Genomic DNA, 16072 nt, shown 5'->3' on the forward strand with positions numbered 1-16072 from the left:
TTGTCTTATTATTATATTTGGACATTCTTATATACGGACGCTCCTGAGACAAAGCGTCGTGCTCCTTAGTTACGCGTATCTGGCGACTCGTTGCTAACGTACGAGCGGTGAGTGGGGGGCAATAGGCGTGAGCCACGGAATCGGGCCGAAATGTGCAAGTAAATCCCAGCACTGTTATACAAGATATAACATAAATGTTGGTTTTTTAAAATATAATATTATATAATATTTTAAGAAAGTAGTGTTTTCCCTCTTCATATTTTTTTGACATATACGCGTGTTTCTGATTTGTCTTGTGGTAGCCGAATAAATTATTACGCTTAATATTCGAGGAAAATTTATTTTACATTTTATTTTTTAATGTAGTCCAACAATTTTTGAAAATTCAATAATGATATTAAATAATTCAATACTTCTAATTGTGTTTAGCGTTAATTCTCACTATATCATATATGTTGGTTCAGAATTATGTATATATTTGAATATCCTATAATATATTACTTATATTTATATAACTTATATTGTTTGAATGAAGAAAGTGAATACAGGTATATTAATTGCAAATGTAGGAATGTAATTATTTTTTGTTTTTATTTTTTTTCTTTCGGCAAATCATTGAAACTTTTGTGAATCAAATATTGTAATCGTTAACAATTATGTTCGATTTCCAGCTGACTGACACTGGATTCGATGAAGCAGGCTCTGTATCCAGTTTAGTCGCAATGTCTCTTCTCAAACGTATGAGAGATAAGAGCGCGAGAAACATATACTGGCACGAGCAATGTGGCACTACCATAGGTATGATGAGTCGTCCAACAGTGTTGACAAACTGCAATTTATCTACTATAAAGTCATGTATACATGATGATCTAAAAGTAAAAGTTTTTTGATAAACTTTATTAATTAATCAATTTATTGTATTTTATTTTATATATTGTATTTTATTTATAATAATTTGATTAACGCAGCAATAGGGAAAGTTACAATGTGTATACAGAGACATATATATATATATTTAATATTTTAATTGAATATTGTCACATTTTCGATAGAAATTATCAAGAGAAACGGTAATATTTCGTATCAAGTCACGCGCTGCAACAAGTCACGCGTAGCAATAGCAAGGGATTTTGTGTTAATTAGTAATTTGATTAATGTAGTGACTGCGTAAGTTACAAGATATTTAGATATTTAATACTGTAATTAAAAGCTGTTACATTTTCGATAGAATTATCAAGAGACACGGTAATATCTCACGCCAAGTCACGCGCCAATTTCATTATTATATTGTTCAACTTAGCAGCGCCAAGTTATTTCAATTAAAACTTTTTATTTTATCTTTTTATTTTGTATTAATTTTTAATCTACAATTTTTATATAAATTTTTTAATTTTTAATATTATTTTTGTAGGAAATTAAAAAACAACTATTTTGTACAATAGTTTTATCGGTTAGAATGTTCCTTTTTAAAAAAAAGAAGCATAAGTTTTTATTCTTAATTTGCGCAATTTTTTTAAACCATTATTTTAGTAGAAAATTTAAAAAACCATTTTGCACATCAATATTTTTTGATATAAATTTACTTTATTAAATCTTAAAATAACACTGTTTTATACAGATTGAGATAATATATTTTTCTAAATAGTTTTTACCATGAGCTTTTAAGAATGCAAAATACAAATATATTGAAAACGAAGTCAGGCAACGGGCGCGAAAAATGTTACACATAGCATAGTATATACATATACATATATATAATTAAACTATCTCAGCGTCTTAAATAGAAAATCAACACATGACAACTGACACAGAAAAATTTTTTCGACTTCAGGTAAATAGTAGTCAAGTTCAATAAGTCACACCCAACAGCTAATTAATATTACGTTGATTTTTATACTATAATACTAGAAGATAATATGCTTCTGCAACGTAAAGCTTTGAAATCTATTATTTCTGCGTCTCGTAATCAAAATCATTAATGGATGACAATATAGAAATAATTTTTTATTAAAGAATTAAGTTTCGACATTACAGTTGACCGCTGTTTAACTCCTGATCTCTAATTTACACTAAAACTTTCTTTTTGTGCATTGTACTCTCAGATTTTTTGTAGAAAGACAAATCCAAAAAAGTACCCGGTTTTAGCCTACTTTCCCTTGTATACTATATATATGCGTTCGTAGTTCTCCCTGGGAAACACCAGACTACCCTCCCCTGTATACTATATATATGTATAAAACAGAACAAAGAAAGAAATTATATTTAAACGATTTTTGTTATTTAAAAATAATGAAGTTTAATTTAAAAGAATTTGAGTGTGCAACAAAAACATCCTCTATGTCTACATTACAAAATAATATCATATATTTATTGTTAGCAGTCGATATGCATGCTCAATGCAATATATTCCCATTATATTACTAACAATGATGTGCACATAATTCAATAATATTATTATGTCCGAGTCAAATGGATGTATAAACAGTTTTTGATAATATTAATAAAAAATGTTATCAAAAAGAAACTTAAGAAAAATAAATTGCATAGAAAATTTGAAAAAAAGATTTACAAATACATATTTTCTCAAAAAGAGTAAAAATCAGAAGACAACGAAAAAAGACGAGAAAAAATAGCCGAACATACATTTGATAGGTGGAGATCAGAACTATCATTCTCAAACAAAACGATCATGCAATAATGTAAAATCATTAATTAAAAAATTATTTTAGCATTGTAGTTTATCACTGGTTAACTGCCGATCTTTAATTTACGATAGAATTCTGTTGTCGCGCATTACTTATAGCACTAAAGGTCGATTGAATCAGACAAATTCCTTGCGCAAGGGTCACTTTTTTTATAAGGATTAATCTCATTCAACAGAGAAATCATCATTGACGTAGTAGTACAAATGTTGGAGGATGCGATAGCGTGTTGAGTTTCGCGATTCTGACAACCGAATCGTTTCAGAGATATTTAATACTGTAATTAAAAGCTGTTACATTTTCGATAGAATTATCAAGAGACACGGTAATATCTCACGCCAAGTCACGCGCCAATTTCATTATTATATTGTTCAACTTAGCAGCGCCAAGTTATTTCAATTAAAACTTTTTATTTTATCTTTTTATTTTGTATTAATTTTTAATCTTTAATTTTTGGATAAATTTTTTAATTTTTAATATTATTTTTGTAGGAAATTAAAAAACAACTATTTTGTACAATCATTATATTTATTAGCCTACAACAATTTCACTAAACAGCAATATTCTTTCGCAATAAAAACGAATTTGCTAATTTACGAATGTATCTCCATAAAATCGAGATAAGACATTTTGATAAGACAAATTATTGATCGATAAAAGATGATGACAAGGCGACAGGAAGATGTATTAGTCTTCTTGAGTCTTATATATTTTGGTATCTGAAGGATATAATTTAGCGAATGCTCGAGATATAACATAAACGTTAATTTTGATGTATAATATTTTATATGATATTTTATAAGAGAGAATGTAGTATTTTCTTAATAAAATTTTCTTTTTTGATACACACGCATATTTTTATCTTGTGGCACCCGGAAAATTATTACATTTTCGATATTCCAGGATATCCAGCGATTTCCAAAAATTTAATAATAATATTAAATATTTCGATACTTCTAATTGTATTTAGTGTTAATTTTCACCATATCACACATGTTGATTCCAAATTATGAATGAATATTTGAAACTCTTATATTATAGTATTTATATCTAACTTTTATATTGTTTTATATTTGTTGTATATTGTTTTATTTGAATAAAGAAAATAAATACAAGTACATAAATTGCAAATGTACAAATGTAATAATTGCTTATTTTTTTTCTTTTTTTTGGCGAATCATTGAAACACTTCGATTAAACGTTATTATCGTTAACAATTAGTATATACAATAGTTCGATTTTTAGTTATGTTACATTGGACTCGATGAAGCTGACGCTGTATCCAGTTTAATCGCCGCGTTTCTTCCCAAGACGTGTGAGAGATAGGAGCGCCACAATTATAAACTCACACGAGGCAGGACTACCAGAGATGCTAGTCGTTCGAAAGCGTTGGAGCTGCAATTTGCCTACTACAAAGTACAATGTTTAGATATTTAATACTCTAATTAAGAGCTGTTCCATTTTTGATAAAATTATCAAGAGACACGATTCTCGTACCATGTCACGTACCAATTTCATTAGCAAATTGTTCAGCTTATCGTTAGCTTCATCAAATATTTTTAATTAAAATTTTTAATTTTTTTAATTTTGTATTAATTACATTTTTGATAAGAGACACGATTCTCGTACCATGTTACGTACCAATTTCATTAGCAAATTGTTCAGCTTATCGTTAGCTTCATCAAATATTTCAAATATTAATTTTTAATTTTTTTAATTTTGTATTAATTGTCATCCTGTTTGGCAAGGCATTTTCCGTCAACCAGGCGATCACCGAAAGGACAGCAGAACCGAATGCAAGTAATGTTTTCACACATTTTATACGATACAATATTGTTTTTATCGTTATCTCTATTGAAATGTTTAAAGAAATCGTGTGACGCAGAACCGTTTTTGCCCTTGGTCCTTTCAAAGTTTTCAAGCATTTTCTGTGACATGGCATTCTTATAATTTTTTTCAACGTCCACTTGAAGTTCAGGATGTATCAAGTGATTTATCATCGGATATCTTATGTGATTTATCATCGGAAATCCCATGCGACCACTAAAGAAGATGGGTTGATAGTATTCGTCGTCATTCTCGTGGTAGTTTCTCGTCGAATTGATGCGATATGCGTACTGCATATCACCGTTATCTTTGATTGAATTTTCGTTCGAATTATACCGTATTAAATCTTTCTCGTTGTCATAGTTTGTCACGGTGTTTGCGCCAAGTTGATATTGCACCGTCGAATTGTCATCCTGCTCATCAATCTTGCTTATCAACTTTAATTGAGACTCTGATGATAGAGTGATGAATAAAAGCATGTAGCACCAAAACGAGAGACATAGAGGCATTTTCATAGAGGAATCGTCAACTTATTGACCCATAGAATTTACTAAACTTGATTTCATCTTACAATAGCCTCGTGATCAAGTATCTAATAATCGCAGCAATATCGCGGACTATGGAAAAAAAGATATGTTTATTATTCTGCATTATGTTTATTAGCCTACAACAATTTCACTAAACAGCAATATTATGTATATGTATAAGGCGACTCAAAAATACTTGTACAAACTTTCGGAGTGGGTTTTCCATATATAAATAAGGAAAAAATAACATACTATGTCCGGTAATGCCCGGTTTATGAATTATAATTGAAAGATTTCAACGACAAAAACTGGTAGAATATATTTATAATGACACATGACCAATGTAATACATTTTCAGTTCAATTGTTTATCTACTCACAATTCATATTAAATGCTCAAAATATCTTCCACTTGCTTTGCATGTATCTTCCAATGCACGCATAGACACATTGGATCATGGAATGTCGCACCTTTTCAAAGATCCCATAATGATTGCGAATGATTTCGCAGGCATCTATGATGCGTTGGAGAAGCGTCTCTTTATTTGCAATTTCAATTACATAAATTAGGGCTTTTAAGTGTTTCCACAGATAAAAATGTAATGGATTTAGGTCAGGCCATAGTAAATTAATTGAATGTAATCTTTCGATTATATAACTGATAAACAAGGCATTTCCGGATATATGTTTATATGACATTCTCTTCTTGTTTTTGTGTGGAACTCACCCCCAAAATATGTACAAGTATTTCTGAATCACCCTGTATAACAGGAACATGTGTGTGTAATTACACCATATAGAAAAATTTTTTATTTTTAATTAAAATACACATTAGAATATTAAAATAGAATTACATACGAATTACATACAAGCGAGTTATCACTGTAATCAAGATTATTTTAAGTATTTTAAAATAACAAAATATTATTATCAAGACTCACTTATAAAAGTACGCAAATTTTTAAAATGTTGTGTATATACTATATATATAAAACAAAACAAAAAAAGAAATTATATTTAAACGATTTTTGTTATTTAAAAATAATGAAGTTTAATTTAAAAGAATTTGAGTGTGCAACAAAAACATCCTCTATGTCTACATTACAAAATAATATCATATATTTATTGTTAGCAGTCGATATGCATGCTCAATGCAATATATTCCCATTATATTACTAACAATGATGTGCACATAATTCAATAATATTATTATGTCCGAGTCAAATGGATGTATAAACAGTTTTTGATAATATTAATAAAAAATGTTATCAAAAAGAAACTTAAGAAAAATAAATTGCATAGAAAATTTGAAAAAAAGATTTACAAATACATATTTTCTCAAAAAGAGTAAAAATCAGAAGACAACGAAAAAAGACGAGAAAAAATAGCCGAACATACATTTGATAGGTGGAGATCAGAACTATCATTCTCAAACAAGACGATCATGCAATAATGTAAAATCATTAATTAAAAAATTATTTTAGCATTGTAGTTTATCACTGGTTAACTGCCGATCTTTAATTTACGATAGAATTCTGTTGTCGCGCATTACTTATAGCACTAAAGGTCGATTGAATCAGACAAATTCCTTGCGCAAGGGTCACTTTTTTTATAAGGATTAATCTCATTCAACAGAGAAATCATCATTGACGTAGTAGTACAAATGTTGGAGGATGCGATAGCGTGTTGAGTTTCGCGATTCTGACAACCGAATCGTTTCAGCAGCTGCTGCATTTTTTTCCTCTTTTATACAAATATGATGAAAATGTAAAAATATTGTATGATATCTAGCGTAAAGAAAATATAAAAAACGAAAAATGAGCGTTTATTATACAACATATATAGATACTATATATGTACGATTTTATGCAAATGATGATAAATAGTACTTTAGTTACTTCCAGGTACAGATTAAACCTGCAAAATAATTGAAAATAATTGAATAATATAATCAAATAAATGAAAAAAAAAATTTTCTTTATATTTTTGATGGTTATGATAATTAATAAGTTTATGATTGAAAACATTCAAAATTCAATATATGTATAATAATGTATATATGTTTAATAAAAATAAATATGATAATAACAACAATAGGCTCAAAGTATTAACAATTCTAAGTGGAACTGGCAATAAAGAGCCAAGGCGGCATTATTAGTGCGCAAAGTTTTTATTGTTAAATTTCAGTGGTACATATGCATTAAAAATGTCAGCCTTGAACGTCAGTTTTGGGCGTCTTTTGGTCTATCTTCAGCATAGTGTATCAAAATTAAATTCGTATTTAGAACTAAACATATGCAATATAGCAACGGAAAATTTAACAAATTTCCGAATGCAGTACCCTGCGGTATTTTGATAAGTATTTACATTATCTTTTGTTCTAAATGTGTTGGGATGTCGCGGCTTCATACGGCACTCATATAACTAAAAATAATAATTTTTGATATATATGTATAACTCGTGCATCGTGGATTTTGGAGATGTACGAAATACACATGTATATCGAAATTTATCGTATACGAGTACCGTGGGCACTTATTTGTATATATTCCACGCGGGTTTTAGTAAGCCTCCTTTCTGATTTCCAGTGTTTAATAATCACAGAAATATCATGGATCACGGAAATAAAGATGTGTTTATTATTCTGCATTATGTTTGTTAGCCTACAACAATTTCACTAAACAGCAATATTTTTTGCAGTAAAAGACGAATCTGCTAATTTGCGAATGCACATCCATAAAATCGAGATAAGATGCTTTAATAAGACAGATCATTAATCGGACAAAGATGTTGATAAGGCGATAGGAAGAAATATTCTTCCTGAGTCTTACATATTTTGGTATCTGAAGAATATATAATTTAGAGAATGCTCGAGATATAACATAAATGTTTGCTTTTTTAAATATAATATTATATAATATTTTAAAAAAGTAGTGTTTTTCTCTTAATATATCTTCTTGACATACACGCGTGTTTCTGATTTGTCTTGTGGTAACCGAATAAATCATTACGCTTGATATTCGAGGAAAATTTATTTTACATTTTATTTTTTAATGTAGTCCAACGATTTTTGAAAATTCCATAGTGATATTAAATAATTCAGTACTTTTAATTGTGTTTAGCGTAATTCTCACCATATCACACGTGTTGGTTCAGAATTTTGTATATATTTGAATATCCTATATTATATTAATTATATTTATATAACTTTTATATTTTGACTTTTATATTTAAATGAAGAAAGTAAATACAGGTACATTAATTGCAAATGAGCGAATGTAATTATTTCTTGTTTTTTTTCTTTCTTTCGGCAAATCATTGAAACTTTTATAAATCAAACATTGCAATCGTTAAAAATTATGTTCGATTTCTAGCTGCCTGACACTGTATTCGATGAAGCAGGCACTGTATCCAGTTTAGTCGTAATGTCTCTTCCCTAAACGTATGAGAGATAAGAGCGCGAGAAACATATACTGGCACGAGCAATGTGGCACTACCATAGGTATGATGAGTCGTCCAACAGTGTTGACAAACTGCAATTTATCTACTATAAAGTCATGTATACATGATGATCTAAAAGTAAAAGTTTGTTGATAAACTTTATTAATTAATCAATTTATTGTATTTTATTTTATATATTGTATTTTATTTATAATAATTTGACTAACGCAGCAACAGAGAAAATTACAATGTGTATATACAACTCGAAAGTGCAAAAATGCTCTATGAAGTTCAGCATAGAAACAATAAACAAGGTAAATGGTAATATCAAATGGCGCATGGGTAATATCAAAGATAATACAATTGATAATACTCAATCTTATGCACATGATGATAAATAGCATTTTAGATATCTTCAGGTGCAGATTAAAGCTGCAAAATAATTGAATAAATAATTGAACAATTTAAAAAAAAAATTTTATATTTTTGTAATTATGAAAATTGCTAAGTTTATAATTGAAAATACTCAAAGTTATCTATACTAATAAAGATAAATATTTTCAAAAAATTATATTATTGTCAATTTCAGATACCTTTTAATAGTAACAATAAATGTTATCAAATTAAATTTTAAAATTAATATAAAACAAATTTTAAACTTTGAAAGAGAGAAAAAAAAGGGAAATGACAATATAGTAGAATTTTATTAAAAAATGTTTATATAAAAAATGTGATTTTTTTTTAAATCAGAGACATTCACATTTTTCTTTATTTTTAATATTAATTTATTATTTTTACGCAAATTTTCTTGAAATGGCGCGATTGAAGCGGCGGCGATATAAGAGCTCACCTAATTATAAATCACCTCATTGGTAAATGGAGGAATAAATTTTTTCGAACTAATTATCATTAATTATGATTAATAATGATGATTATAGGGAGTTGGGAGCGGGGAAAATCGGTTAAAACCAAATAATATAAAACGTAATTTTTCTGACACCTTGTACATTTGATAAAACATATCTTAGCAGATTCATTTATTTATGTGTAATAAATCCAACACGTGGACGGGGCTCCGCTCCTCTCCCTGCACCCTCATCCCGAAAAAATTCTAACCTGACGCAAACCTAATTTTAGTTTTGAAATTAAAATTACCCGGTGCTTTCAGTGTTACAAAATCTATATTTGTAAAACTTCACATGGGTTTACAACTTTCCACGCGAAGTGAGGTCCATACCCATTGCCCGGTGTTTTCGGTGTGACGAGGTCTATATTTGCAAAATTTAAAATGGGTTTGCAAGATTGCAAGAATTTTATTTTTCGGTTTTAACTAATTTCCCCTTCCTCTAAACCCCTGTAATCATCATAATTAATTATAATTAATCATAATTAATGATAATTAGTTCGAGAAAACCCATTTCTTCATTTACCAGTGTAGGTGAACTTTTACCGCGGCGGCAATATACAGGGTGTCCTAGACCACCCGTACACATCTTTTCTTTCAAAAACTAAGCATTTTAGAGAAAAACGTTTTGAACAAAAATTGTATGGTTTTGAGGGGAACATAAGATGCAGGAGATTCTATTTAAGAAATTAAAGATGTCCTTGACTTGACCTTAACGATGCCATCCAAGGTCAAACCAATGACACCATCTTATGTTCCCCTCAAAACCATACAATTTTTGTTCAAAACGTTTTTATTCTCTAAAATGCTTAGTTTTTAAAAGAAAAGGGGTGTACGGATGGTCTAGGACACTCTGTATATGTTTCTTTAAGATTAATTATAAAAACACACTGCCACATAAAGATGTGTGTGTGTGTGTGTGTATGTGTGTGCGTATTTATGTGCATGCATGTACTCGTCTCAAAATGATAATATCTCTCTCTTTTTCTTTATCTTTTGTTAAAAATAAATATAATGCTGTTGATAAATTTTTATTTATTGATATTTTAGCATATACCTTCTGTAAAAAAGGTACCCAGAATTTCTCATTTAAAAGTCCCGCGGTACATGTATTGAAAAAAAAATTTGTTGGTGAAATTAGCACCACTGCACCCAATTGTCATGCTGAGTTTGAGCGCGATCTGTCATCCAGTTTGTTTACAGCAGCTGTTTATGTCAGTCGACCTCAAGTGTGTTCTGCGATTTTTACAATGGAAAAATTGTCGAGCAAAGAATTTGTCTTAAATTTTGTGTTGCCAACGAAATTTCATGTGCCGAAGCGTTGAAAATGTTAGGAAAAGCCTATAGTGAGTCGTGCATTTCGAAAACGCAAGCGTACGATTGGTATAAGGCATTCAAAGAAGGCAGAGAAGTTGTTTATGATTTGCCTCCTTCCGGCCGACCTTCAACGACTTCGACTGATGAAAACATCGAAAAAATCAAGAAAATAGTCATCGAAAATCGTCGCCTGAGTGTTAGAGAGATGGCTCATGAACTGCAAATGTCTCACATATCCGTGCATAACATTTTGACTGAAGTTTTGGGCATGAGATGCGTCGCTGCACGACTTGTTCCGAAAGAGCTGAATTTTTTGCAACAAACCCATCGAAAAATGGTTGCTGAAGAGATGGTTTCGCGAGCTTCTAGTGAATCTACCTTTATAAAACGCATCATAACTGATGATGAGACATGGGTTTATGAGTACGACATGGAAACAAGTCAACAATCATCGGAATGGCGCTTCGAATTGAGTCGATAAAAGCCATAAAAAAGAATTCGCAGAAGGAGCTGAAGGCAATACCTTTTCTTCAGCATTTGAAAAGTGTTTTGAAGATTGGGTTAAGCGTTGGCATATGTGTATTGCCTCGGATGGGGCCTATTTTGAAAGCGACAATATAAATTTTGATGATTAAATAAGTAGATCGTATTTTATTTAAAAATTCCGGATACTTTTTTTACAGAAGGTATATATTCTATTAATAAGATAATGTATCACGCATCGATGCAAAGATATCGCTAATTTATCATCAATGCAAGGATATTACTTACATACCAGTTCTTGTTGTTATTATAACGCCGGTTCTCCGAATCTCTCAGATGATGAGCAATGGCCATTTTGTAGTGCGCACTATTTTGTGCCATACAAATAAATAAGCAAATGCTACTGATAATAAAGATTGTGTTAATCCCATAAAAAAACAATAAATATGCCATTTTGTCTGAAAATATGATAAAAGACATGAATATCTTATTGCTTCTCATATTAAATCGCGTTTTATAAGAGTATGAAAGAGTATGAAACGTATAAAACATATTTTTAATTTCGACAAAAAATGGACTTATAGTTATATTATCTTTAATCTTTAATTTAAGTGTTAGTGAATTATCTGTCAGTGGCATTTATGTACTAGAAAACCAAAACCAATTGTCAACATCCGATCGAGACAGTTTCGGTACGCCCACAAATTCCATGATGTCACAAATGATAGCGAGCATAAAGGGGCATCCCCACGCGTAGACAGAATATATGATTAACTTTTTTCTCTCCTGTTGTTTCATATTTCTTTGTAACGGACGTAATTGTCTGTGAAGCGCAGTTTATACTTCATATATAGCGGATAAAAAGAGAAGAAATCGTAATGCAAGTACATATTAAAATAAATACGCTTTTGATCGAGATTTTTGAAAAAATTCTTCCATATAGAACTATAAAAATTGATTTACTTTATCTAACACAATATGATAAATACTATGTATTTATTATACATATGTTTGCACGTACCAATCATGATAATGGTAATTTTGATTTTAACTTTTATTTAACGAATAAAATTTTAGCAGAGAAATTAAAACTCTAAAAAATTTGACGCATATTTACATTTATTATTAGAGAAGAAATAGGAAAAAATTGATAATAACTTGATTTTAAAATGATATTAACTTTAGGTTCTTGAGACGTTAAAATGAATAAATTTAAGAAAAAATGTATAATGTTATATCGAGATTAAATAATGTAATGTAATTTTATATATAATTCAGAATATTGATTCAACAATATTACTTTGTATTTAAAAAATAAATACAGTTTTACAAAATGGAAAAATTGCTTGAATATTAAAAAGCGCTATGTACATAGCTTATAAAAAGGCAGTGTATCACTTCTATGTGTATGTGAACTAAACATAGTGTCTTGAGCCCAATATTTACACTCTCAGTATGTGACACTCGCAAAAAATGACGTGACACAAGTAAATATTCTGTATTTTACTCAAAACATTGTCGTTTATGTTGCTGCCTTTTCGTATCATTACAAGTACATACATATAATGAGAAGTTTATATAGAGATATATTGATATATACAGGGTGGTCATCGTAACGGGTACCTCGTAGTATAGATATCTGTGAAGTAATTTTCGCACATCTTGTACGATTCGATATTGTTTTTATTGTTATCTTTATTGAAATTTTTAAAGAAATCGTATGACGTAGAACCGTTTTTGCCCTCGGTCCTTTTCAAGTTTTCATGAATTTCCTGTCACAGGAAATGAGACTTCACCGGTATTTGACTATCATTCTCATGATCCTCTGCGGCCTGCATTCGAAGAAATGTAAATAAATCGTCATCCTCGCGGTTGTTGCTCGTCGAATTGATGCGATATGCGTGCTGCATATCACCGTTATCTTTGGTTGAATTTTCGTTCGAATTATACCATATTAAATCTCTCTCATCGTCATAGTTTCTCACGGTGTTTGCGCCATTTTTGTCTTGTAGCAATCAGATTAATTATAACTTGATATTTGAAAAAAAATTATTTTATATTATATGTTTTAAAGTAATCACACACACAATGTAATAAAAGCAATAATTTCTAAAAATTTAATAATAATATTAAATAATTTGATACTTTTAATTGTGTTTAGCGTTAATTTTCACTATATCACGCATATTAGTTTCAAATTTTGAATGAATATTTAAAAATTCTATATTATATTATTTATATCTAATTTTATATTATTTGAATAAAGAATGTAAATATAGGTACATAAATTGCAAATATAATTATTGCTTGGTTTTTTTTCGGTGAATTATTGAAATACTTGGATCAAACGTTGTTATCGCTAACAATTATGTTTGATTTTTAGCTATCTCACATTGAATTCGCGAAACTAACACTGTATCCGGTTTAATCGCTGCGTTTCTTTCCAAGACGTGTAAGAGATAGGAGCGCTAGACTCATAAACTCACGCGAGGAATGAGGCAACACTACCAGTGACGTTAGTCGTCCGAAAGCATTAAAGCTGCAGTTTTTTTACTACAAAGTTATAATGTTTAGATATTAAATATTTTAATTAAAAGATGTCATATCTTTGATAGAAATTATCAAGAGACACGATCTTGTGCTAAGTCACGCACTGTTAATACAAGTCACGCGTAGCAATAGCAAAGCATCCCGTATTAATGCAATTTGACTAACGCAGCGACAACGTATAAGTTACGAAATATTTAATACTATAATTGAGAGCTGTTACATTTTTGATAGAATTATCAAGAGATACGATAGTATCTCATCGCTCCAAGTCACGCGTCAATTTCATTATCATATTGTTCAGTTTAGCAGCGCCAAGTTATTTTAATGAAAATTTTTTATTTTATCTTTTTATTTTGTATTAATCATTAATTTTTAATATTTAAATAAGATTTTTAATTTTTCATATTTTTATTTTTGTAGGAAAATATACAAAATTTTTATGCAACAATTTTTGCGCAGTTAAAATGTTTCTTTTTACAAAAATAAAAAAGAATGAGTTAGTATAAGTTTTTATTCTTTATACAGATTATAAAATAATACTATTTTGTAAAATAGTTTTTTACGGCGTACTTTTTACCTTTTTTTTAGAAAGATAAGTTTTTAGGGATGCAAAATACGAATATATTGAGAATGAAGTCAACGAGCGTGAAAAAAATGTTATATATATACAAGATATTCTCGTGTTAAATGGGCACACTTGAAATATGAATGTAGGACCTCAAAACAAAAAAAAAATTCCTCTGGAAGTGTGCTTGCAAACGCTTCGTTCAAGAGATATTAATTTCTTAAGTAATAACTATAGTAATGAATAATGTCGAAATAATCTAAATTTATTCTCTTTATTGCTTTACAATAATCATAATTTAATTAGTAAATATTTTGTTTAAAATGATGGTTTCCAGCCTGGAAACAAGCATTGTATCTATCGATGAAAGAACGAGTGGCTGACTGATATTATGCGTCTATATTTTCTTTGCACGTTTGCACTATCCTTCGTTTTAATGATTGAAGGTCATTAACAGGCATTTTATACACTTTTTGCTTGAGAGTACCCCTTATAAAAAATCTAATGGTGTTAAATCCGGTGAATTATTCATTTCTATAGTTCTGTAACTTAAGAAGCGAATATCTCTTGAAAGAAGCGTTTGCGAGCATACTTCCGAGGAAAATGATTCGTGTTTTGAGGTCCTAAATTCATATTTCAAGTTTGACTATTTAACCCAGAAGCTCCCTGTACATATATATTAACGTCGCGACGCTATCGCGTCGCTTGATATATATTCAGGGTGTTCCGCAACGTGATGTCCACACTGAAACTGTGTATTCTTTGTGTCATTCTAAGTCAAAAAGTCTTAATACACATATACCCTAAAGTCGCTTGTTTCGAAGTCAACATTACATAAATTTACATAACAATATAATAAATACAAGTTTGAATATATAAAATAAAATGTAACACGCATGTCTATTATACATTTTATTTTGTACATAATAAATATATATGTAATCTTTGATTTATTAAAAAAGGTACAGCATGTCATTTTTGAAATTGTTTAAAATTAATAATTTTTATTTCTCTACAATTTTTTTATAATTAATTTTTACTCTTTTTAGTTTTCTTAAAAATAAATTTTATCTTATTATCTATAAATAATAATTTAAATTTAATTTTTAGAATTTGTCTAAAAATAAATTTAAATTTTATTCTTAGTTTATCTCCCTAATATTTTAATAGTCTTACTACTTTTTTAACTCCTAGTAAGCATTTAATTCCTTAAGAATCTTAAGAAATTAAATGATTATCTTTATCTTAAATTAAGATAATCCTATAATAGCCCTAACAACCTTACTTTTGCTGGCTAAGCCAGCGGGAATTCGGAATCGAAATTTTGGGGAGTGTGTCCTAATCGCGCGTCCTACTCGCGTGTCCTACTCGCGTGCTCTAATCATGTATCCTATTCGCGTGCCCTAATCGTGTATCCTATTCGCGTGCCCTACTCGCGTACTCTATTCGCGTGCCCTACTCGCATGTCCTAGCTGCGTGTCCTAATAGAATGCACCGTATGTTGCTTCCGTTGGGCCAGTTGGACCTACCTTTTGTTGATCCTGGCCATATTCATTCTGGCTACATCTAGCCAGAGATGTAGCTTCGATTTTTATCGGAGGTTAATGAAGGATTTTTGAAAATTCCATAGTGATATTAAATAATTCAGTACTTTTAATTGTGTTTAGCGTAATTCTCACCATATCACACGTGTTGGTTCAGAATTTTGTATATATTTGAATATCCTATATTATATTAATTATATTTATATAACTTTT

General features: G+C 29.6%; 1 protein-coding gene across 1 annotated transcript; it reads left to right on the top strand.

Moving 5' to 3' along the window:
- The first annotated feature begins 10727 nt into the window (after window positions 1-10727).
- On the top strand, window positions 10728-11198 carry LOC115238501 (protein GVQW3-like). Its single transcript, XM_029812398.1, has one exon. It carries the CDS (start codon window positions 10728-10730, stop codon window positions 11196-11198), a length of 471 nt encoding a protein of 156 aa, XP_029668258.1.
- The last annotated feature ends 4874 nt before the right edge of the window (window positions 11199-16072 follow it).

Source organism: Formica exsecta, unplaced genomic scaffold, assembly GCF_003651465.1.
Source record: "Formica exsecta isolate Colony F162 unplaced genomic scaffold, ASM365146v1 scaffold342, whole genome shotgun sequence".
Taxonomy (NCBI): Eukaryota; Metazoa; Arthropoda; class Insecta; order Hymenoptera; family Formicidae; genus Formica; species Formica exsecta.

Coding starts and splice junctions, on each gene's coding strand:
- LOC115238501 (XM_029812398.1), top strand. CDS start 10,728: ATGTTAGGAAAAGCCTATAGTGAGTCGTGCATTTCGAAAACGCAAGCG.